Consider the following 25,514-nt stretch of genomic DNA (forward strand, 5'->3'; position numbering starts at 1 on the left):
TATCACGATGTCGCTTATTGGTCCAGTTGTGAGATTTTTGTTTTCTTTATGTTGAGGTGCAGACCATATTGAAGGCTATAGTCTTTGATCTTCATCAGTAAGTGCTTCAAAGCCTCTTCACTTTCAGCAAGCAAGGTTGTATTATCTGTATATCACAGGTTATTAATAAGTCTTCCTCCAGTCCTGGTGTCCCATTCTTCAGATAGTTCAGCTTCTTGGATTATTTGCTCAGCATACAAATTGAATAAGTATGGTGAAAAGATACAACCCTGATGCACACCTTTTCTGACTTTAAACCATGCAGTATCCCCTTGTTCTGTTGAAATGACTTCCTCTTGGTCCACGTATAGGTTCCTCATGAGCACAATTATGTGTTCCTGGAATTCCCATTCTTCTCAATGTTATCCATAATTTGTTATGATCTGCACAGTCGCCAAATGCCTTTGCATAGTCAACAAAACACAGGCAAACATCTTTCCGGTATTCTCTGCTTTCAGCCAGGATCCATCTGACACCAGCAGTGATATCCCTTCTTCCATGTCCTCTGCTGAATCTGAGTTGAACTTCTGGCAGTTCCTTGTCGATGTAATGCTGCAACTGCTTTTGAAAGATTTTCAGCAAAATTTTACTTGTGTGTGATATTAATGATATTGTTCTGTAATTTCCACATTCTGTTGGGTCATCTTTCTTTGGAATGGGCACAAATATGGATGTCTTCCAGTTGGTTGGCCAGGAAGCTGTCTTCCAAATTTCTTAACATAGATAAATGAGCACCTCCAGCACTGCATCTGTTTGTTGGAACATCTCAACTGGTATTCTGTCAATTCCTGGAGCCTTGTTTCTCGCCATTCCCTTCCGTGCAGCTTGGACTTCTTCCTTCACTACAGTTCTTGATCATATGCTACCTCCTGAAATGGGTGAACATCGACTAATTCTTTTTGGTATAGTGACTCTGTGTGTTCCTTTCATCTTCTGTTGATGCCTCCTGGGTTGTTGAATATTTTCTCTGTAGAATCCTTCAGTATTGCAACTTGAAGCTTGAATTTTTTCTTCAGTTCTTTCAGCTTGAGAAATAGCGAGCGTGTTCTTCCCTTTTGGTTTTCTAACTCCAGGTCTTTGCACATGTCATTATAATACTTTGTATACCGAGCTGCCCTTTGAAATCTTCTGTTTAGCTCTTTTACGTCAGCATTTCTTCCATTGCTTTAGCTACTGTATGTTCAAGAGCAAGTTTCAGAGTCTCTTCTGGCATTCATTTTGTTTTTTTGTTTCTTTCATATCTGTTTAATGAACTTTTGTTTTCTTTATGTATGATACCCTTGATGTCGTTCCACAACTTGTCTGGTCTTCAGTCATTAGTGTTCAATGCGTCAAATCTATTCTTGAGGTGGTCTCTAAATTCAGTGTGATATATTCAAGGTCTTATTTTGGCTTTCATGGACTTGCTGTAATTTTCTTCAGCTTCAGCTTGAACTTACATATGTGCCACTGATAGTCCGTTCCGCAGTCAGTCCCTGGACTTGTTCTGACTGATCATATCAAGATTCTCCATCGTCTCTTTCCACAGATGTAGTCTATTTGATTCCTGTGCATTCCATTTGGTGAGATCCACATGTATAGTCGCAGTTGATGTTGTAGAAAAAAGGTATTTGCAATGAAGAAGTCGTTGGTCTTGCAAAATTCTATCATAAGATGTCTGGCGTCATTTATATCACCAAGACCATATTTTCCAACTACAGATCATACTTCTTTGTTTCCATCTTTCACATTCTAATTACCAGTAATTACCAATGCATCTTGATTGCATGTTTGATCAATTTCAGACTGGAGAAGTTGGTAAAAATCTTCAGTTTCCTCATTTTTGGCCTTAGTTGTTGGTGTGTAAATTTGAATAACAGTTGTATTAACTGGTCTTCCTTGTAGGCGTATGGATAGCTTCCTATCACTGACAGCATTGTGTTTCAGGACAGATCTTGAAATGTTCTTTTTGATGATGAATGTGATGCCATTCCTCTTCAATTTGTCATTTATAGCGTAGTAGACCATATGATTGTCTGACTCAGAATGGCCAATACCAGTCCGTTTTGGCTCACTAATGCCTAGGATATCGATCTTTATGCATTCCATTTCCTTTTTGACAATTTTCAGTTTTCCTAGATTCATACTTCATACATCCCATGTTCCAATTGTTAATGGATGTTTGCAGCTGTTTCTTTTCATTTTGACACGTGCCACCTCAGCAAATTAAGGTCCCAAAAGCTTTACTCCATCCACGTCATTAAGATTGACTCTATTTTGAGGAGGCACCTCTTCCTCAATTGTATTTTGAGTGCCTTTCAACCTGAGGGGCTCATCTTCCGACACTATACCAGACAATGTTCTGCTGATATTCATAAGGTTTTCACTGGCCAATTTTTTTCAGAAGTAGACCACCAGGTCCTTCTTCCTAGTCTTAGCCTGGAAGTTCTGCTGAAGTCTGTCCACCATGGGTAACCCTGCTGGTATTTGAAATACCAGTGGCATAGCTTCCAGCATCACAGTACCACAGTACCATATAACCACAGTATCATTATAACCATAAAGGATACAAACAAAGAGATGCATAGGGCAAGGTCTAGGGAGACTCCCTACACAAAGTTTACAAGTATCATGCATTATCCTCCTGAGAACAGATGTTCTTACCAACCAAGGAGCCCTCTAAGCCTTAAGGTTCCAGGCTTTTATTGGCCAGTTCTACATGATAAGCTAAATCATGAGTCCTTTCTGGTCTGGCCAGCCCCCACCCACCAGCACAAACCATCAGGTGTGGCCTGGAAGTCCAAGGCACCACAATTACTCCAGGGGTTATTTCCCAGAAAACAAGGACAAAGGCCACCTTGCTTTGGGTAAAGCTGAGTTCTTTACCCCACACACAACACAGGGTTTAGGACTTCAACATATCCCAACAGTATATGTAGTCTCTGACTTACCACGAAGTTCCGTTCTGATGACTCCATCGTAAGTTGTGTCTTGGTCATCTAATGCTGCTATAACAGAAATACCACAAGTGGATGGCTTTAACAAAGAGAAGTTTATTCTCTCACAGTCCAGTAGGCTAGAAGTCTGAATTCAGGGCACTGGCTTCAGGGGAAGGCTTTCTCTCTCTGTTGGCTTGGAGGAAGATCCTTGTCATCAGTCTTCCCTTGGTCTGGGAGCATCTCAGCACAGGAACATCAGGTCCAAAGGATGCACTGTGCCCCCGGCGCTGCTTTCTTGGTGGTGGTATGAGGTCCTTATGTCTCTCTGCTCTCTTCTTTCTTTTATATCTCAAAAGAGATTGGCTTAAGACACTATCTAATCTTGTAGATCTCATTGATATAACTGCTACTAATCCAGCTCATGAAATCATAGTGATAGGATTTAAAAGACATAGGGAGGTCACATCAGATGACAAAATGGTAGACAATCATACAATACTGGGAATGATGACCTAGCCAAGTTGATAGATATTTTTTGGGGACACAATTCAATCCATGACATGTTGGTTCTGACGAACCGTATTTTTACGCAAATAATGCACACTTTTCTTCATTTGTTTGCCAGCCGCCCCCCCCCTCACCTCGAGGTATTTTCATAAGTGCGTTGTGCTAATTTTTTAATAACAACATGTGGAAGAGGATTGGCATGGTGGCACTTGTGAGGGTGCTTCATAGGGGAGGGTGCAGCTGGCAAAGAAATGCAGAGGGCACACGTTATTTGTGTAAAAACACAGTAAGTTGAATCCCTCATTTTAAAAAAAAAAGTTTTCAGTATTCTTGCCTTTTATTGTCAGTATCTTTATAAATCTGCTTTTCTGATCTTTGTCTTTGGGAGATTGGCATGAGAATGATAATATCAGCAAATTATGAGCTGCAACAGTGTTTGTAGTACATATTACTAAAGATGCGATGTACCAAAACCAAAACCAAGAAATGGACAATAGTAAATTTGGTTTGTCATAACTCGAATACGTGGTAACTTGGGGACTACCTGTAATGGATTGGATGTGGGATCTTGTGATGAGGTAGAGGAAAGGATCAAGAGTAATCTGAACAGAATAAGAAAAAGCAAAACTATATCTGGAAACATGATGAAACTTTAAAACACTTTAAAATACAGAGAGAAAACCTTAAAATCAGCTAGAGATAATTTTTTTTTTTTTTTTTTTAGTGTATAATGGTATAAAAATGGCGTGGAGGCATTGTCTGACCTCCTCTCTGTTTACAAGGGGGAAAGAGAATCAAGATCAACAGCCCAAGGCTGATTCGTATGAGACAGAGGTCAGATATGCTTCCTCTCTCTGCCATCTTTACCAATTCTGACACCAACCGTCACTCCCACAGTACTCTACTTCTCTACTGGGTTCAGTAATTCATTGCAATGCCCACACTGAACTCACAGACTATACTCATGATTATGGGGTTTATTAGGGAAGTAACAGTTACAATTTAGGCTCTGGAACACTGAGGATACGGTTATTCGATCAGGACAGCCTCTTCCCAGCTGTGTTTGCAGGCACACATCTCTCTAGCCCTCGGTCTCTGTTAAAAGGCACGCAGCTTTCTCTTTCCATGGGCCAGGAAGCCCACCACACCAGCTCCTGCAGCCAGGTCTCTGCTGCTGGATCTCTGCTGCCGCTTCTCACTGCCTTCAGTGTTATAGCTCCTTCTCTGTCTCTGCCTCCTGGTTCCAGGAGCTTATCAACAGAAGGACGTGATGGCTCCTGGCTGTTCATTGTTTGTGGTGGGATCTTCTCTTTCCTGCTTCTAGGGTGGCTCATTTCAAGCCCAGCAGGATGACAAAACTGATCAATCCCTTTGGCAGGCCACAATTACCCTATGACATAGTCCCACCCAGTCACTTGGGTGGGAGTTACAAGACCATAGCTATAAAGGGTACACAGAAGTGATCCATCGCACCACAAATAGCATCCCAGTTACATAAGAAAATACCGTTCTTTTTTTGGAGATGCATATGCTATGGATGAAATGACATAATGTCTGTGATCTTCTTTAAAACAGAAAAGAAAAAAATATAGATGAAGAAAATTCTAGATGAACATTGAATTTGGGAGATGTTTATATAGAGGTTAATTCAGCTATTATCTCTGCTTTTCTATATATTTAAAACACAAAAACAATAACCAGGAATCCCCTGGTGGTGCAGATGGTCATAAGAAAGGCCTGGCAATCTATTCCTTAAAAAAAAAAAAAAAGTCAGCCATTGATCACCCTCCGGAGCACAGTTCTACTCTGACACACATTTGGTTGCCATGAGTTGGAATTTACAACTGGCTGTTGGTTAAGAATGGCCAAGAAAGTTTTGAAAAAAAAAATAAGAAAAGCATACTGGTGCCACTAGTACTCATGTTTTATTGTTTAGTTTTAGTGATTACAGAATATGCTAGTGACAATAGTGATAGACCTACTGACCAATGGAAAACAATAGTGATCCAATCATATATGGGAACTTGGTATATGAGAGAAGAACATTAAAATTAATGGACAAGGCAAGACTATTCAATAAACAGTACTGAGGCAGTTGATTATCCAAACAGAAAAGAATAAAATGAGATCCCTACTTCAACACTCACACAAATACATTCCATATGGATTAAACCTCTGACTTTGAAAAGCAAAAGTTTAGAGCTTTGATTTATTTATTTATTTATTTATTGTACTTCAGGTGAAGGTTTACAGAACAAATAGTTTCTCATGAAACAGTAGTACACATGTTGTTTTATGACATTGGTTAACAACCCCACGACATGTCAACCCTCTCCCTTCTCGACCTTTTTTTTTTTTTTTTTTTTTTTTTGGTGAAAATATACATAGCCAAAGATACACCATTTCAAAAATTTCTACATGCACAGTTCAGTGACATCGACTATGCTCTTCCAGTTGTGCTGCTATGCTCACTTTAAATGAAAGTTTACAGAACAAAATAGTTTCTCACTAAACAGTTAGTACACATGTTGCCCTATGACAATGGTTAACAACCTCACAACACATCAACACTATCCTCATTCAACCTTGGGTTCCCTATCACCGGTTTTCCTGTCCCCTTCTGCCTTCTAGTCCTTGTCCCTGGACTGCTGAGCCTCATTAGTCCCATTTGGTTTTATGGGGCTGTTCACTTCCCGGCTGAACGGTGAACCTTGGAAGTGACTTCACCACTGAGCTAAAAGGGTGTTTGGGGGCCATACTCTTGTGGTTTCTCCAGTCTCCTTTAAGCCAGTAAATCTGGTCTTTTTTTGTGAGTTAGAATTTTGTTCTACATCCTTCTCTAGCTCTGTTCAGAACCCTCTGTTGTGATCCTGGTTAGAGCAGTCAGTGGTGGTAGCCGGACACCATCTAGCTGTACTGGACTTAGTCTGGTGGAGGCCTTGGTAGCTGTGGTCCATTAGTCCTTCGGACAAGTTTAGAACTTTTAAAGGAAAATATAGGAAGCATATCTTTTTAGACTTGAGGGCAGTGAAAGATTTCTTTGAAAAGACCCAGAAAGCACAAACACTAAAGGGAACCTTTGATATTTGATTACATTCAAAGTAAAAAAAAAAAAGCAACTCTATTTGATCAGGGACATAATGCATAATGTCAAAGACTAGCACAGACTGGAAGAAAATTTCTGCAAATCATACACTGGCAAATGATTGCTATTCTGAATATACAAAGAACTGCTACAAATCATGAGAAAAAGATAAATGATCCAATGGAAGAATAGGTAAAGAACAGGGCGGTTTTAGAAGAGGAAGCTGTAATAGCCAATAAACGTATGAAACGATGCTCAACCTCACTATTATCAGGAGGATGCAAATCACAATTAACATTAAGGCACCATTTCATACCCACTGATTAACAAAAAATTCAAAATACGAAATTCAATGAGAATGTAGGGAAGCCAGGACTCTTGTACTTTGCTGGTGGGATGTAAATTGGTAAAACTTCTTTGAAGAAAAATTGATAATATCAAGTAAAACTGAAAGAGAAATATTACATGAATTGGAAATATACTGCACAATTGAATATGGAAGTCTCTGAATACAGAAGACTCTGATGTTGAATATAGTAACTAGTTATCACGTCCATAGTTAATTCTAGAGGCGAGGGAGGGCAATGCGATAGAGAGGGCATGTTGCCTCAAGGGAATTTGTAATTTTTTACATAATTAAAGTATACATAAAACAAAATGTTGGAAAAAATATCAACATTATTTAAATCTGAAGGGGGTATAAGAATATGGTTATATTTTCCTCTGTCCTTTTGTATATGATTGACATAGTTTATAATCTCTTTAAAGAAAGAGTTGAATAGAGAACCTTGAGGACTGAAACAATGAAGCTTTTAGGGACATTGATCAGTGGCTGTTTCTGAAATGCATTCCCCCTAGGAATCTATATTCATATTGCTCACATCCTCACGTGTTTTATATTTTCACTTAAATATCACCCCTGACCTTTAACATTTCCTAACTCCCTTCTCTGAATTATTTTTTAACACTTAATACCATTTAACATTCTATATATTATTGGTTTATCTTGCGTATGTCTGTCTTTCCTACAAGAATATAAGCTCTCCATGGTAGGGATTTACAGTTGTTTGGTTTACTTCTGTAACCTCAGTGCCTAGAAGAGGGACTGGCGCAGAATATACTCTCAAATATTTGTTAAGGGAATAAATGGAAAAAAACCAAAAAACCAAAATGAATTCTGAAGTTTTAACCCTTAGTTAAGGAGCCCTGGTGGTGTAATGACATGGTTGCTAACTGAAAGGCTGGTGGGTGAACCCGCTCAACAGCTCCATGGGAGAACTGCTTCTATAAAAATTACAGCCAAGAAAACTCTATGGGGAAGTTCTGATCTGTCACATGAGGTTGTTATAAGTAGGAATTGACTTGATGGCACTCAATAGCAACAACAACCCCTAGTTGCAAAAGGATATCTGCATTATTGAAAGATACAAGAGAAATGGGTAGTGTGGGTAGTTTGATGTGTTTGAACTAGATGATGGTGATTTGGCAGGGAAGATGGCATACCTAAAAGTGAGGTCAGAAGGCAGTTGGAAATCAGGGAATAAAATGACAGATGGGCCAAACTAAATTGAAACTGAATCCAACTGTGCGCTGAGCCCCTGTATTTACAGATAAATGTACTTGGCTGTCAGTCTTGCTGAAGATATATGACCAGGCATAAAATAGATAGCTTAATAAGGAAATTCTCTAAATTTATTCTATCTTGCTTAAAACAAAAACAAAAACTGCAATTCATTGTACTACAAAAGAGGTACTCTATCTCAGAGAGGGATTAAATGCTACTGTTTTATCTATGGGCTGTGACAGTTCTAAACAGTTTTTACTGATTTCCAAACATTGAATCCGACTCATCCATTGTTTATTGTTTATTGTGCAGGGGAAAAAAAGATTTAGTTGTTAGAGTTAAAAATAATAACAGCCATGATGAATGTATGTTCATTGAAGACTCTTGAAAAAATGTTGAAAGATATTTAAGAAATAAGGATATACATACATATATGTGTGTATGTATATATATATATGTTTTCCCAATGTGTTAGGCTTCTCCTAAATATTTCTTTCAGGGCTTGAGATTTGCTTGCTGTAGGGCTAAATGAACAAAAGATTCTCAGGTGCTCAAGGCCAGTGGTTTTTCAACTTTAGCACACATTTGATTCAACTACAGAGGTTGTTAAAATGCAAATTTTAGGGCCCTACCTGAAAGAGGTGATTTAGAACTTCTGGAGTGGATAGGCCTAGGAATCTGAATTTTAAACAGTTATCCCAGGGGATTCTGACGCAAAGCATTGTGGGGCCACACTTGGAAAAACAGCACTGCAGATGATTCTTACTTTCATTTAATCATTGCATTTTCCTTTTTTTGTGTGCTTTCTCTGTGCATTAATGTGTTCTTGTGTGCTTGGTAATAATGGAGTAATACAGGTGTGCCAAAGTGATGCTTTGAAAGCTATAAGGAATTATACCTAAGAGAGAGAGGCACACAAAGAAACACAAAATGTACTCCCACCTCAAGAGGCTGAAAATCAAATATAAAAACAGATGATTTGTTAAACTGGCACAAAGATAAAAGTTATATTGCATTAGCTTCATACAACTGCTATAACAAATTACTATAAATTTAGTGGCTTAAAACAACACAGATCTATTGTCTTGCAGTTCTGGAGATCAGAAGTCCAAAATGAGTCTCACAGAGCTAAAACCAAGGTGTTAGCAGGGCTAGTTCCTTTTGAAATCTCTAGGGGAGAATCTGTTTCCTAGCTTTTTCCAGATTCTAGAGCTGCATTCCTTGACTAATGATCCTTTCCTCCATTTTCAAAGTCAACCGTGTAGCATCTTCAAATCCCTCTCTGCTTCTGTCATCACAGAAGCAACACCTTCTTTTATTGTCAAATATCCTTCTGCCTCCTTCTTATAAGGACACTTGTGATTATATTTCAGGTCCACCTAGAAAATCCAGAATAATCTCCCTATCTCAAGATCCTTAATCACATCTGCAGAGTCTCATTTGCCATATAAATTAACAGTTACAGGTTTTGGAGATTAGGACGTGGCTGTATTTGGGGGCCATAATCGGCCTACCACATATACACTTAAAAAAATGTGAATGTCATACAATGAAAGACACGTAGATCAATGGAACAGAATTGAGAACCCAGAAGTAAATCCATTCACCTGTGGACAGCTGATCTTTGACAAAGGGTAGAAGTTTATTCAGTGGGGAAGAGGTAGTCTCTTTAACAAATGGTGCTGGCAAAACTGGATGTCTATTTGCATACCTCACACCATACAAAAAAACTAACTCAAAATTGATGAAAGACTTAAATGTAAAACTTAAAACTATAAAGATCATGGAAGAAAAAATAGGAACACTGCTGTTGTTATTAGGTGCTGTCGAGTCAGTTCCAACTCATAGCAACCCTGTGCACAGCAGAGCGAAACACTGCCCGGTCCTGCACAATCCTCACAATTGTTGCCATGCTTGAGCCCATTGTTGCAGCCACTCTGTCAATCCATCTCGTTGAGGGCCTTCCTCTTTTTCGCTGGCCCTCTATTTTACCAAGCATGATGTCCTTCTCCAGGGACTGATCCTTCCTGATAACATGTCCAAAGTGTGTGAGAGGTAGTCTCACCATCCTTTCTTCTAAGGAGCATTCTGGTTGTACTTCTTCCAAGACAGATTTGTTTGTTCTTTTGGCAGTCCATGGTATATTCAATATTCTTTGCAAATACCATAATTCAAAGGCATCAATTCTTGTTTGGTCTTCCTTATTCATTGTCCAGCTTTCACAAGCACATGAGGTGATTGAAAACACCCTAATACATGGCATAAATAGAATACCAAACATAACTAAAAATGCACAAACAGCAGAAGATAAACTAGACAACTGGGATCTCCTAAAAATTAAACACTATGCTCTTCAGAAGACTTCACCAAAAGAAGGACAAGGATCTGATCTCTAAAATTGATAGAAAACTTCAACACCTCAACAAAAAAAGACAACCCAATTTAAAAATGAGCAAAGGTCATGAACAGTCACTTCACAGGCAGCTAACAAATACATGAAGAGATGCTTGCGATCATTAGCCATTAGGGAAATGCAAATCAGAACTATAATGAGATACATTCTCACCCCAGAAATAATGGCACTGATTAAAAAAACAGAAAACAATAAATACTGGTGAGGTTGTGGGGAGACTAGAACTCTTATACACTGCTGGTAGGAATGTAAAATGGTACAACCACCGTGGAAAACGGTATGGCACTTCCTTAAAAAGCTAGAATAAGAAATACCATATGGTCCAGCAATCCCACTCCTAGGTATATATTCTAGAGAAATAAGAGACGTGACAAGAATAGACATATGCACACTCATGTTCATTGCAGCATTATTCACGATAGCAAAAAGATGGAAGCAACCTAAATGTCCATCAACAGATGAATGGATAAACAAATTGTGGTACATACACACAATGGAATACTACATAAAGATAAAGAATAATAATGAATCCACGAAACATCTCACAACATGGATGAATCTGGAGGGCATTATGCTGAGTGAAATAAATCAATCACAAAGGACAAATATTGTATGAGACCACTATTATAAATAGTCATGAAAAGGTTTATGAAAGGGATGGGAGGGAGGGAAAATCACTAAATAGAGAGTAAAACCAAATAAAAAAAACCCATTGCCATGGAGTCGATTCTGACTCACAGCGACCCCATAGAACAGAGTAGAACTGCCCCATAGGGTTTCCAAGGAGTAGCTGGTGGATTTGAACTGCCAACCTTTTGATAAGCAGCCGAACTCTTAACCACTGTTCCACCAGTGCTCCAACTAGAGAGCAGATGTGTTAACTTTGGTGAGGGGGAAGACTACATAATATGGAGGAAGTCAGCACAACATAACCAAGGCAAAGGAAGACACTGAGAGATACACAAGAATAAAAGGCTACAGAAGGTAGACAACATACACAATCCTGCAACAATAGCAAACAATAATCTATGAGTAGATACATAGGTAGATATGTATGCTAAATAGGTGTGGGAGGGCATATGGAAGTACATCCACGTACATATATAGGTGTGGCTGTGGATATTTCTACGTACATATTTATATGTGCTGTATGTATATCATATATATAATAGAGCACACAGGATGCACAGTTATGGAAACATCCTAGACATAACCTAGCAGGACTGAGTTACTGGGCTTGAAGGTTAAGGACCATAGTCTCGGGGACATCTAGGTATTAAAAAAAAAAAAAAATGCAAATGCAGTAAAGCCCTACCCTTTTCTTGAAGTGGTGGTGTTGTTATTAGCTGCCATTGAGTTGATTTCAACTCATAGCAACCCCATGTATAACAAAACGAAACACTGCCGGGTCCTGCAACATCCTCACAATCATTGTTATGCTTGAGCCCATTGTTGCAGCCATTTCCTTAAAGTACTTCTAAGTAATTGAAACTTGTAAGCTGCACAGTGAACTGGTAAATACTATGCTTGGTCAATAAATGTGAAGTGATTTGCAAAAAAAGACTATACAGGTTGCCACAGTGCTAATTTCCTTGCTTGAAGCAAAATGCAGTTGGAAGATACAATCAATCTGTGATAACAGCATTTTAGTACTAGAGTGGACAGGAACCTTCAAAGTTTATTATTGGTTTATGGGAGTTGTAACATATTCTCAGTCCCTGTTGGGTGTGAAACATTGTATTGGACTTAGTGGAAAGTGAAAAGACAAATTGAAAAGATGGACTCAATGCTTAAAGAACGTAAAATCCTATTGAGAGATGAAGAAAACACACTTTAAATATGAACCTACAGGATAAAGGTTGCTAGGTCCAGTAGGAACCCCATAGAAAGCAGCAAGCCAATTTCGGAATTCTCGGCACATGTTTTACTCATGATTCTTAGTAAAATTCTATGAAGGAGAAGGAGGCAGTGGTGGTTCATTGGTAAAATTCTCATTTTCCATGGGGGAAATCTAGATTCGATTCCTGGTTGGTGCACCTCATGCATAGCTACCACTCTACCGCAGTGGAGGCTTGCATATTGATATGATGCTGAATAGGTTTAGTAGAGCTTCCAGAATAAGAGGGACTAGAAAGGAAGGCCTGGAAATCTACCTACAAAAAATCAGCCAATGAAAACCCTATGGATCACAACAGCCCGATCCCATCCTGCACTTGATGGCAGCAAGCAACCACATGAAGGGGAAGAGAGAAGGGGCACAAGCAGAGACAGGCGTTTAAAGCAGCTTTATCACTAACAATAATCTGGATTGTCTTTATAACAGTGTTTGATACGAGGTGGAATTTAGTATAAGGCTGGTCTTAAGGACCTATTGGTATCGAGTTGATTCTGACTGACTCATGGCGACCCCATGTGTTACAGAGTAGAACTGCTCCATAGGGTTTTCTTAGCTGTAATTTTTATGGAAGCCGATCACTAGGCCTTTCTTCTGCAGCACTGCTGGGTAGGTCTGAATTGCCAACCTTTAGGTTAGTAGTTGAGCACAAACCATTTTCACCAGCCACAGACTTAAGGCTGGTCTTAGACGTGTTTAAGATGTTTAAAGTATTGTTCTCAAAATATCTATCCCGTGGGTCTGTGGCCTGGATTCCAACGGGAGATTCTTTGAGAGGCTCCAATTTTTATTTCTGCTCTGTGTTTTTGCCAGAATGATAGGTTTTGACACCACCATGTGCCTCAATTCTTAGTTCTGAGATTTTTTTCTCCATTCATCCCTGATTCTAAATTTTCCTCCTTCTCAGAATGAGTTCTTCAACTGCAGTGATAGAGAGTGCCTATTACTGGCTGTTCTCTCTGTAGAATCTACAGAACACATTTTTCACTTGTAATAGTATGCTTTTCTACTCTCTGTCCTCCCTGTCTCAAGATGTCTTAAATTCTGTTGCCTAAATAACCTCCCTTTGTTGTTTTCAATCATGTTACTCTTCTCAGAGTAACACATCCAGACTCTTCACTTGGGGCATCAAGGCCCTTCACAAATCATTGTCTCCGTAGCCTACACCACCTGCCCTAGCCAGGCCAGCTTCTTCCCCATTCCCCTTCCAGATTCTTCTTTAAGTTTATTACCACCTGAGTTTGGCATTGGCCTCATTTCTGTCAGTTTTGTGTGTATTTATTTTCTTTGTGCTTAGCCAAAAAAACCCAAACAAAAAATTTCTAAATTTTAAATTAAGACTAATATGCCTGGGCTTTTAGTTTCTTGTTTACTACATCCTTTTCTCTTTGTCCAATATATTTTGTCTTGTGCTTAGTATCAAAAGCACCTGTATCTTTCTGGCTTGTTGGGTTATACTGATTTGTATGAAGAATTCCCAAATCAAATTATATTCATGTAGGTGAATTATTTCAGCTTTATTGGCTAAGAATTTAGTGACAACACATTGTCGTTTGGCAATTTTTAAAGCAAGGGACTGATTTTTCAGTTAGAACAAAGCAAAAGTAAATTTATTGTTATTACAGTGATATTTTTAAAGCGTGAAATAATTACTGTCTACCAAAGTTCCTAATATACTCTTGCAGTGTAAAATTTTCTCAGAGAATAACTCTGGCAAGACAGAAGGTTTATTTAATTTAAAGTACCAAATTACAAAAGTTAAATCAGAGAAAATGTTCTTCAAGTCCTTATTTAACAGGTGCACTACTGTTGTAAATGCTGTTTTTCTCTTTGCTGTATGGTGTAACTGTGATGTTTCATGTAATTATATAGCAACTACCACAATTCATTTTTAACACAACAAATAATTAAAGCAGTCTAGTAGAAAGGCTTTGGGCGGAGAGATTTAGTTTCATTGTCCGTTACAGCAGCTCAATGACTATAGAAAACCTTCTCTTCATATTCTTCATCTACAAAATTAGAATTTACTGCTTAACTCTATGCCTATTCCACAGGTATTTTATAAAGATAAATAAGAAAATCTGTGAAGTGTTTTAAATTATTAGAAGAAAGGCTTGAAAATTATTTAGTAAAAGATTTCATAATATTTCTGATATGTGCATGTATTTGCTTACCCTTTTTCTGCATTATATTACAATTATTTATGTCTTTTTACCTTTCTTTCCAGATCTTTAATACAGAGAAAGGTGCAGCATTATACATAAGAATCTGAATAATTGTTTGCTTCTCCTTATTTCTATGGCACTCTTTTCCTGTTCGGCTGAATCGCCATCTCTATAGAAAGGACATCTCTGAAAAGCAAATGTAAATCAGGTTCACTTTCTTATTCTCTATTATATTATAGGTTCTTGTTGTTGTGTATCCCCTCCAGACTGTAAGCTCCTTGAAAGAAGAGACAATGTCTCTCTTGCTTACCTTTGAACACTCAGCATGTGAACAGTGGCCTGACTTAATAGACGCTCATTAAATATTAATTGAATAAATCAATAAATGATGAAATCCTTAAACAGTCTTTGATGTTCTTACTCTAAATTGCACAAATATCAAAGACAAAATCAATTCAAATCTTTGTAGAGTTCCTTTCCATTGCGACTTCCTTCCAAAGAATATTCCATCCTAATAGTGGCAAATGTCTGGCATCAATACTACCTCTTCTATCCTTAAGTGCACAGTGAGCATTTCACAGATTTTTTTCTGCTAATGCCAGATGTGGTCTCCGGATTCTCGCCAGCTACTCTCAGTCGTTAGGATAACTGAAATTTATCTGCTATTCATGCTTTTGTGAGAAAGTGAGATGACTTTTAAAGGGATTGAAAGATATCTACCTTTAGCATTTTTTTTTCCTTTCAGTGATTAAAAAGCTTAAAATCCTGTAGAGAGATGAAACAAACATACTTTAAATATACAGTGTCCATGAAACTACAGTGTAAAGCCAACTGGGTACAACAGAGACCTCCATAGGAATGCCTATGCTTGGTATTAGAGTGTTCTAAGGGATCAAAAATCTGTAGCTCCTACGCTTTGGCTCATTACTACGATGTACTACCACAGGGACAGAGCCATAAAAATATGTTCCCAAAGCCAGCCTCTTCCATTTCATATTGGTTACTATTGTTATTTCTTTGTAACCCAGTATCAAGTTCATGAGTAGTTTAGGGAAAGAAAGAGGAACACTCAAGAATATAGTATGAGAAAGATAGCTGAAGAGTGGTCTGTATTTTCAAGAGAAGTGAAAAATGTAAAGGAGCAAAACTGAAAAAAATAAAACCTTTTTTATTATTTTATTCTCCAAATAAATTGGGACTATATAGGAGACAAAATTAGATTTATATGACCTATCAGTCTCCCAGGCATAACAAAATGATAGAATATTACCCCTGAAAGGAACTTTGAGCTGAGATCCAGAGAAGTTAACTGACTCCTAAGTTGACACAAGTAGTTAGTGAGAAAACTGTGTCTCAAATCCCTGTGTGCAGAATCCTAGTGTCAGTGTCCTTCCCATTGGACTAAATGGGCAACTTGGTTCATACTGGTTGTTGGGAGAAACTTTGTAGGAGAGAGAAAGCCTAGTGGAAAAAAAGTAAACAATTTACCTTTTTAATGCTGAGCTTTTATTGTAGAATGTCAGAAATACAAATAAGCAGGTGTAATAAAAGATTTTATTGCTTTTAAGTGATAAATAGTTTATTGCTTTATGTTTATGAAGATTTAATTTCTATGTAATGATTAGGTAGAACCTAGTTACTCTAAAAGAAGAAAATGACTGTGATTTTTTTTTCACACTATAAATTATTATACAGCAAATTCTTGATTAACCACAAGGGAACTGCCTAGTTTGTGAAATATTTTGGACTCTTTCCCCATAATTCAACTGAGTCTCACTTACTACAACAGGGCAGTGAAGTGAGACATGCACAGATAAGGTGAATAATTGTTCTTAAATGAAACTGGGTCTACAGTTTGCTTTACTTGATAACCAAGGGACTTGTTCAAAAGAGTATTAGGATAAGCTGAATAAATCCATCCATTTCTGTACATTCCTGCTTCCATCTCTCTTGAGCAAACCACCATCATCTTTCATCTGTGCTTCTGCAATAGTCTAACTCATTTCCTTTCATTTTTTCCTAGTCCTTTTTAATACATCATCTACACTGCAGCTAATGTAATCTGTTAAAAATTCTGATCATGCCATTCTGTGGCTTAAAATCTTTAAATGGCCTGCTTGTGCATTAAAGTCATATTCTGTATTTCAGTTTATAGGCCCTTTTGTAATATGCTTGAGCAGTTTCTCCTTACTTTCTAGTCTTCCCTCTCACTATTTAGCTCTTCACTTTTCTTGTTTTTCTGATTCACTCTCTGCTTGCAGTCTTAACAAGCAGCCCCCTGAACCTCAGTTCACTAGGTTTAGGGCACTGACATGATCTTTCTGAAATGAAAAACTAACTTTGTCACTTTCTGGTTTAATATCCTCCAATATTGGAGGAAGGTATTACCTTTAAGGAAGGTGGAAAAGACTGCAGGAGGAGTAGGGGTGTGTGTGTGTATGTGTGTGTAATCAGGGGTATGGCTTTAAACATGTTAAGTTTGAAATGCCTATTAGATATTCGAGTGGAGGTATCAAGTGGGCAGCTGAATTTATGAGTCTAAAATTATAGGGGAGATCTTCAGTTTCTAGATGCTTTTTAAAATCATGAGACTAGATGTGGTAATCAAGGTGCTAAGTGTAGACAGTCTATGGACAAGGTCTAGGGATGGAAACCTGGGGTTCTCCAACATTAAGAAATGAGAAGAATGAGGAGAAACCAGCCAGAGGTTAAGAAGCAGTGGTCAGTGAAATAGAAGAAAAAGTGAGACAGGAACCAAGTAAAGAAAGTGTCTCAAAGAAGGGAAATTATCAACTGTGTCAAGTGTAGCTGATAGGGCAAGCATGTATGGTGAGGTTGTTAATAACCATGAATTTGATGAGGGTAGTTTTGATACAGTACTGGGAATGAAATCCTGGTTACAGTTCAAGAGAGACTAGAAACAGGGAGTATAAATAGGTAAACATCCTATTTATACTTATGTCTAGGTTGTATTCCCCCCTTTCATTCTGGTTAAGATGTTAAATTATGTGTTTATTTTAACTATATAGAAAACTCTTTTGAGGAGTATTGCTATAATAGGGAAAAATAATGCAATAACTGGAGGAACTGGGATCAAGGTTTTTTTTTTTTTTTTTTTTTTTTGTAACATGGGAGACAAAACAGTATGTATTCATGGATGAGAATGATTCAGGATGCAGGCATAAATTGGTGATGCAGGAGAAAGGGGAGAATTTTGGCAGTGATATCTTTGAATAGGCAAAAGGGGATGGAATATGGAGTGCCTGACCTTGGATGGTAGCTTAGTCAGTTCATCTGATATAATAGGAGGCAAGGCAGAGTACACTGTTATAATTCTCACATTGTATTTTTGTTGTTGATTTGTTTGTCTTTTCAAATGCTGTGAACCTCATAAGAGTAGTAAGTATAAACATCTTGTTCATTTTGTGATACTTTTATTGTTCTTCTCTCTCTATGCCCTAGTACAATGCCTAGCGCACAGCAGGCGTGCAGTAAATGTTCAAATGAATAAATGGAGACGCTGCTAAGCATGTGTATGTTTTCTTCTCACTCAGATTGGATCATTTACATCAAATCTCGACAACCTGATTGATTTAATCATGTTTCTCTTGTCTGGTCCTGCAGATAGCTTGACTGACTGGTGGAGCTGATTGATAGAAACGGCTGTGTTTCTACAAAATCAGTGATGCTTCCTAGGAGTAAAATCAGTGACCCTTGCTCCATTACTTTGTAGTGGTCCTGGTTGTAGTTTTAACAGGAGTTCACTAGTTACTTCACTTTGAACCTTCTGAAAGCTATCCATTCTTCTGCAATATCCATTTGCCGTTTATGTTTTACAATTCACATGGCAAGTGTTGCAAATATAAATCTTAACTTACCCAATAAATGGTAAGCTTTTTCAGAATGGTGATTACATCTTCATTGCTTTTTTGTTTTTTCCTCAATAATGCTATGTTACCTCGTTTGCTTAGAGAACATGTCTTCTTCATTAAATTTAAAATACTTAGGCCAGACCATGGCACAAAGCAGGTGCTAAATAAATAGCTGTTGAATGAATAAACACAAGCATGAGTGAATTACTGTCTGTAATAGATACTGTTGTTGCACAGTTTATATCCCCTTTACTGTTTGGTGTGCCCATCTCTCAGGTCTCGCTGCTTTGTTCCCAGTGGCACGTACCTGAAACTTCCAAAGGCCTGCCCTTGGGCTACTGAAGTTGTATTGCCAAAATGCTTCAAGAACCAAGAGTACCTGGGATTTTATGTCCTCCCCTTGGCAACCAGCAGCCAATGACTGACTGATGCAGGAGTATGGAAGCCAAGCAATCTTGCCTCAAGGCAGGACAAATTCTGCAGTGTAGTTTACACTCTAGAGGCCTTGTCGGATCAGTCTGAATTCAGGACTTCACCTGAAATTGCACAGCTTCTTGCCTTACCTTACTGCTTCCCCCACTCCCTTGTAGGTCTCTTCTGGAAGCCCCTCCTTATTAAATCACTCACTCACTCATTATTGTCTTACAGTCTACCTCTTGGGTACTGTACTTAAGACATTGAATGTTTATCGAGCAGTTGATGTCAGGGACAGGGAATCATAACAACTGCCTCTCTGAGAGTGTCAAGAGTATCAGGTTCTGCTCTTTCAGATGGGCTGTCTTGGCAGTTTTGGTTTTATACTATTGCCAGCTAAAACTGTAGGTGACTGAACTAAATTTGATATTTGATTTAGTTTCTGGGTGAACAGTAGCTTCACAATTTTAGTAATTGTTGAATTCATTGCAGATGGCTTGACTGACTGGTGGAATTGATTGATAGGAAAGGCTATGTTTCTGTCAGCCTTTTTTGTTGTAAATATGTTATTCAGTAAACATGTTAATGAATTACAGGTCTTTCTAAGCTAACATCAAAATGTATTTTCCTTGACTTTCTATACTTTTTGATTATACACACCACTGGGTCATGCAAATGGTTTGTGATCGGCAGCTAACCTAAAGGCTGGTGGTTCAAACCTACCCAGCAGCTCTGTGGAAGAAAGGCCTGGTGAAGTGCTTCCATAAAGATTACAGCCAAGAAAACCCTATGGAGCAGTTCTACTCTGTGCCACATGGGACCACTGTGAGTGACTCGACAGCAACAGGTTTTTTTTTTTTTTACCTCTCTCTTTTTAACATGGATAATAAAGAGTTAATTGTGTAATCAAATGATATGTTATGATTGAGTACGGCTTTCCTTTGTCATCTTGTTGAATATAAAAGTCCATTTCCATATACTGAATGAAATATTTATTTTTATAGTGATTTAAAAAGAAAAAACCATCAACTGTCTTATCTGTAAAATGGGATTGGGAGCAGTATGTTTTAGAATGGAAAAGCACTGTAGAGACCATCTGGTGGTTTCTGGTGGTAAAATAAACACCTTTATTTTATAAATGAGAAAATTTGAGATCCAAACAGGTTAAGTAATTTGTTCAATACCATCCAGCTTTTTTAGTGGTAGAATAGGACTAAAATCCAACTCCCAGGCCACTGTGCTGTACTACTCCACAAAATGCATAGCTCTTATTCACACAATTGATATGAGGATTAGGGACCACATCTGTGAAAAATAGCTTTAGCCTTTGGAAAGAAAGATGCTGGATAGCTTTATGAAAACTAATTTCATTTTAACCTTTTCTGTACAATTGTTAGTTTTGTTCACTTTTATGTTATTTGCCTTAGGCTCTTTTTTTGCTAAGGACGAGATAATATACAATGCTTGATTTAAAAATCAATATTAAGTATCTGGATTGTGTTAGAAATATGAGTTACTTCAGCTGGTTTTGAAGCCCCGAGCAGTTGCAGATGGCCTTCCAGAATGGAGATCTTTTATGTACATGAGAGAATTTTCTATCCCTAGTTTGCATATTGGGAATAAAGACAGTTGTTTACAAAGAAAAGAAGGCAGCATACATTATATTTTTGCTCAGCTTGGTAATACTTCCAAATCTTGTTACAATGTGTATTTAACAAACCATGAATTTTCTCTCCTGCCAAGCCACCGTATCCTGCCTACTTTCAGCATGGTCAGGGACCCATTATACTAATCCACCATACCTTCATATCTCTAGCAGGCACATGCAAGTGATAACTTTGAATATTTATTTTGATGCAAGGTGTATAAATCTTCTCTATGTCGTCTTGTAAAGTGAGGAAATTGTAACTTGCTTAACTTGGCTACTTCAATTGTTTAAGTTTGATTCTTTCTGCTACAGAATGCTTTGATATATGATCAAGAATACTGTTTAATTTTTGTATTATTTGAAGTAATTTGTGTAGATTCATATTTGCAGGAAAGATAAAACCTGAGTACCAAAAGGCTAAAGTAACTTATACACATATTTTTAATTAGGTGCGATTATATGCAAGACCCGATGCTATCAGAAGAGGATCCGGGGACTATGCTCTCCATATAACAAAGAGATTAATAGAATTTTATGAAGACTACTTTAAAGTGCCCTATTCCTTGCCAAAACTCGGTAAGAATTTTGTTGGTTATTTTATTGGAGGGCTCCTTCAAGTTGGGATTTCTTGGTTAAGACATTTGGAAAGCATAAAAATTCCAAGGGTTATATTTGTAGAGACTCTGAGCATGAAATAGAGTTTCTTCTCAAGTGGTAAAATAAAATTTAGTGCTTCTGGAGTCTTGCCACAAAGTGCTCACAGGAATTAAGAAAGAAATCATGTAAGTTTAGGATTCTAAAAGATAACTAAAATACTTTATTGAAAAGATGCTACAGATGAGGTTCTTGCCAACATCTCATTTAATCTTCACAAGTACCATGTAGAATAGGTATGGCTACATCATTTTCCATACAAGGGAATTGAGACTCATGGATCCAGACAGCCAGTAAGTGAAGGAGGTAGAATTTCAAACTATGTCTCTATGACTCCCGAAGTCTTCAGTATGTTACAGTGAGAAGATGCTCATTGATTAGTTTCTCTTTCCTAATTCTCAGATATTGGGCCACAATGTATTACTTATCCCTTAGGTTATTTTTGTTCAGTCACAGTATGAATACAGAGTTACAGTAAATACAATAAAAAGAAGAGAGAAGGGGGACTACAATATTAATGGAGCTTGTGTTCATGATGAATGTGCTTATATTTCCTCCTTTTACAAAGAGAATATGCTCAATAATTGTTGGTTGAATGAATAAATGAATTAATTTTGTTACCCTAATTTGAATGGGGCTGTTTTTTTGCAACATATTTTTTCTGACTTTCCAGAAAGTTAGAAAATGTATATCCATTATAAATGCTAGTTATTTTTCCTTCTGAGAACATCTGTTTTGAAATATTACATCACAACAGTCCTTTTTTCCCCACCTCCCCCTCCTCATCCTTTTTTTCCTTCCCAAGAGCATTTTTGATCAGCATCCACATAAAAGGTATTGCTCATTGGTAAGAAAGAAGTCCTTACTTGATCAAAGTGTTAGCGTTTGAACCACAGGTTCTCCTCCCTGGAGAACTGGGCCTATTTCATTAACTTACTTGCCTGCTATGTAGCATTACTGGTCTTAACTATGAGTAGTTCAGAAAGTAGACTGAGTACTAGTTGATACTGTTATCAATGGGTGTGGCATACAGTTTTTACAAGTGATATTATAAAATTCTGAGCTCATTTTAAAATATGTGCTCTTAGAATCCATAAGCAAAATTTTATTTTGAATAGGTCCTATGTTTTGTTTTGTTTTCTTTCCTTTTTTTGCCCTCTATATCAAGTTCCCCATTAGAATCTGTTACACTGAAATCTCCCTGGTAGTCACCCAAGGCAGAAAGGCATGCCTGGACCTCATTGGCATTGGAGGTGACTCTGTTCTCTACTCTAGATAAAACAAACTGGAATTTCACAGCTTGACCCTAGTGTAAAATTCACAAGTGCTTATGTTGCAAATTCAGCAAGAGAAATAAAATGTGAATCTTTCTTTGTCCCCTTCAGACCAGTAATTAGCAGAGGAACTCAATTTACAACTTCAGGGGGTTCTGTGTAACTGTCAGTTTGCTGCAGGAAACATTTCTGTTCCTCTCTTTCACTCATAATTGAACTATGTAGGCTTTCCTCTGTAGAAAAGAGCTTTGTTCACCGTTACTCTTACTTGTTAAGCTACCTTATGGTGTATATAATTGAATGATTGACTTAACCCAGCACACTCCTTTTTATGTGTTTCGGGTAGTTACCACAGCACATGTGCTTTGTAAAATTTCTCTTAAAGTTCTATGTATTTTATGCATCTATAGATAATTAGATCTATATGTTAATGGCTTTAGAAGTACACTTTCTACATGAAATCCTACATAAAAATCGTTAACAGCAGAAGCTTTTTGACATAGCCTTAGCTTTTGTTGTACATTATGAATTATATTTTTGAAAAACAAATTTTGTGGAAACCAACTCAGTCTCTATCAATGATCCATGTAGATACATTATAGATATTAGCCGTGGCTGCCTTGACCCTTCAGATCCATCTAAGATAGTTTCCAAGTCCTCTTCCACTCTTCCTCCCTCTCCCTCCCTTCCTTCCTTCTTACATGCCTTCCTTACTCCCTCCCTACGCACCTCCTTCCCCCCTCCCTCACTTATTCTGCTGGTGTTTACTGAGTGCCTACCGTATTGTAGACACTTTACTATGTGATGGGGATACAGTAGTGAATAGAAAAGGCAAAAGTTCCTTCTCTTCTACAACATTCTGTCAAGCGGAGACATGTTAAAGCAATAAGTAAAATGTATAGCATATCAGATGGAGAGAAGTGCCATTAAAAATAAAGCTAGAAAGGATGAATAGAAAGCGTGTGGGGCTGGCAGACGTGTCTGAAGTTTTTAAATGGATGATCACAGAGGGCTTTGTTAGAAAGGTGACATTTGAGCAAAGGACTTAAGGGAGTGAAGAAGTTAGCCGAATGGATATAATGGAATGAGGGCTATAGACAGAAGGAACAAAACAAAGTGCAAAAACCTTGAGGTGGAGCTCTTGTATTGTAATGGATGTATTTGAGAAACAGCAATGAGGCAAGCGTGGCTGGAGCAGAGTGAGAGTGGGAGTGACAAGTAAGAGATGAGGTCAAGGAATAATGGATGAGTGTCAGATCATGTAGATCCAGCAGGCCATAGTAAGGACTTTGGTTTTTTTCCTGAGTGAGATGGAAATCTATTGGTCAGTTTTGACCAGAGGCATTACATGATATAGCTTATGGGGTGAGACGATCATTCTTGTGGCTGGGATGAAAATATACTGTAGGGTAGTAGTTCTCAATCATGGGCAGTTTTGCCCCCCAGAGAACATTTGGCAATGTCTGGAGACATTTTTGGTTCTCACAGATGGGGGAGGTGTGCTACTGGCATTTAGTGGGTAGAGGCCAGGGATGTTGCTAAACATTGTACAATGCACAGGCCAGCCCTCTACATTAAAGAGTTATCCAGCTCAAAATGTCACTAGTGCGGAGGTTGACAGATTCTGCTGTAGGTGGAAATGGTAGAGGCATGAAAACAAGTTAAAATTTAGGCAAAATATGAATAGTCACTTAGACTAGGATGTTAACAGTGACATAGACAGGAATAGTCAAATTCTGGATATATAATTAAGATAGAGGCAACAGAATTTGCTGATGAGACATGAGAGAAAGAGAAGAGTCAAGGATGACTCCAAGGTTTTGGGCCTAAGAACTAGAGGGACGGAATTGCCATTTACTGAGACAAAAAGTTTATCTATCTAAGGAGGAGATAATTTAGAGGCTGACATGTCTATTAAACATTTAGGTAGCACCTTGATGTCTGTTAGAAATTTGAGTAGACTGTTGAATTTGCAAATATGGAGTTTAGGGAGGTCTGGCTAGAGATATACATTTGTTGGCATATAATGAAATATAAAGCCTGAGGCTTGGTGGGATCACCAAGGCCGTGAGAGAAGATAGAAAAGAGTATGGGAACAAGGCAGGACTGAGTCAACATTTAGAGATTGGAGCCAGCAAAGGCTAGATTGTTTGTTGTTCTTGTTAGGTGCCATCAAATCAGAATGGACGAGGAAGAAGGACCTGATGGTCTACTTCTGAAAAAAATTAGCCAGTGAAAGCCTTATGAATAGCAGCGGAACATTGTCCGATATAGTACGGGAAGATGAACCCTTTAGGTTGGAAGGCACTCAAAATACAACTGGGAAAGAGCTGCTTCCTCAAAATAGAGTCGACCTAAATGACATGAATGGGGTCAAGCTTTCTGGACCTACATCTGCTGATGTGGCACAACTCAAAATGAAAAGAAACAGTTGCAAACATCCATTAATAATTGGAACGTGGAATGTATGAGGCAGGAATCTAGGAAAATTGGAAATTGTTAAAAATGAAATGGAATGTATAAACTTTGATATCCTAGGCATTAGTGAGCTGAAATGGACTGGTATTGGCCATGTTGAATCAGACAATCATCTGATCTACTATGCTGGGAATAACAAATTGAAGAGGAATGGAATCATGTTCATCGTCAAAAAGAACATTTCAAGATCTATCCTGAAGTAAAATGCTATTAGTGATAGGATAATATCCATACACCTACTAGGAAGACCAGTTAATATGACTGTTATTCAAAGTTATGCACCAACCACTAATGCCAAAGACGAAGAAATGGGAGATTTTTACCAACTTCTGCAGTCGATCAAACATGCAGTCAAAATACATTGATTCTTACTGGCAACCGGAATGCAAAAGTAGGAAACAAGAAGGATTGGTCGTTGGAAAATATGGCCTTGGTGATGGAAATGATGCTGCAGATCGCATGATAGAATTTTGCAAGACCAATGACTTCCTCATCGCAAATACCTTTTTTCAACAACATAAACAGTAACTATACACTTGGACCTCACCAGATGGAATACACAGGAATCAAATCGACTACGTCTGTGGAA

The 25,514-nt window shown here is 38.0% G+C and overlaps 1 protein-coding gene across 1 annotated transcript in view; it reads left to right on the forward strand.

Annotated features, from left to right (window-relative positions):
• TRHDE (thyrotropin releasing hormone degrading enzyme) overlaps positions 1 to 25,514 on the forward strand; it is a 433,889-nt gene that overhangs the window by 112,135 nt on the left and 296,240 nt on the right. The window contains exon 3 of the mRNA XM_004386459.2: positions 20,969 to 21,095. Within this exon, the coding sequence (XP_004386516.2) occupies positions 20,969 to 21,095 (127 nt within the window). The remainder of the gene's footprint in view (positions 1 to 20,968; positions 21,096 to 25,514) is intronic.

Source organism: Trichechus manatus, unplaced genomic scaffold (genome assembly GCF_000243295.1).
Source record: "Trichechus manatus latirostris isolate Lorelei unplaced genomic scaffold, TriManLat1.0 scaffold00164, whole genome shotgun sequence".
Taxonomy (NCBI): Eukaryota; Metazoa; Chordata; class Mammalia; order Sirenia; family Trichechidae; genus Trichechus; species Trichechus manatus.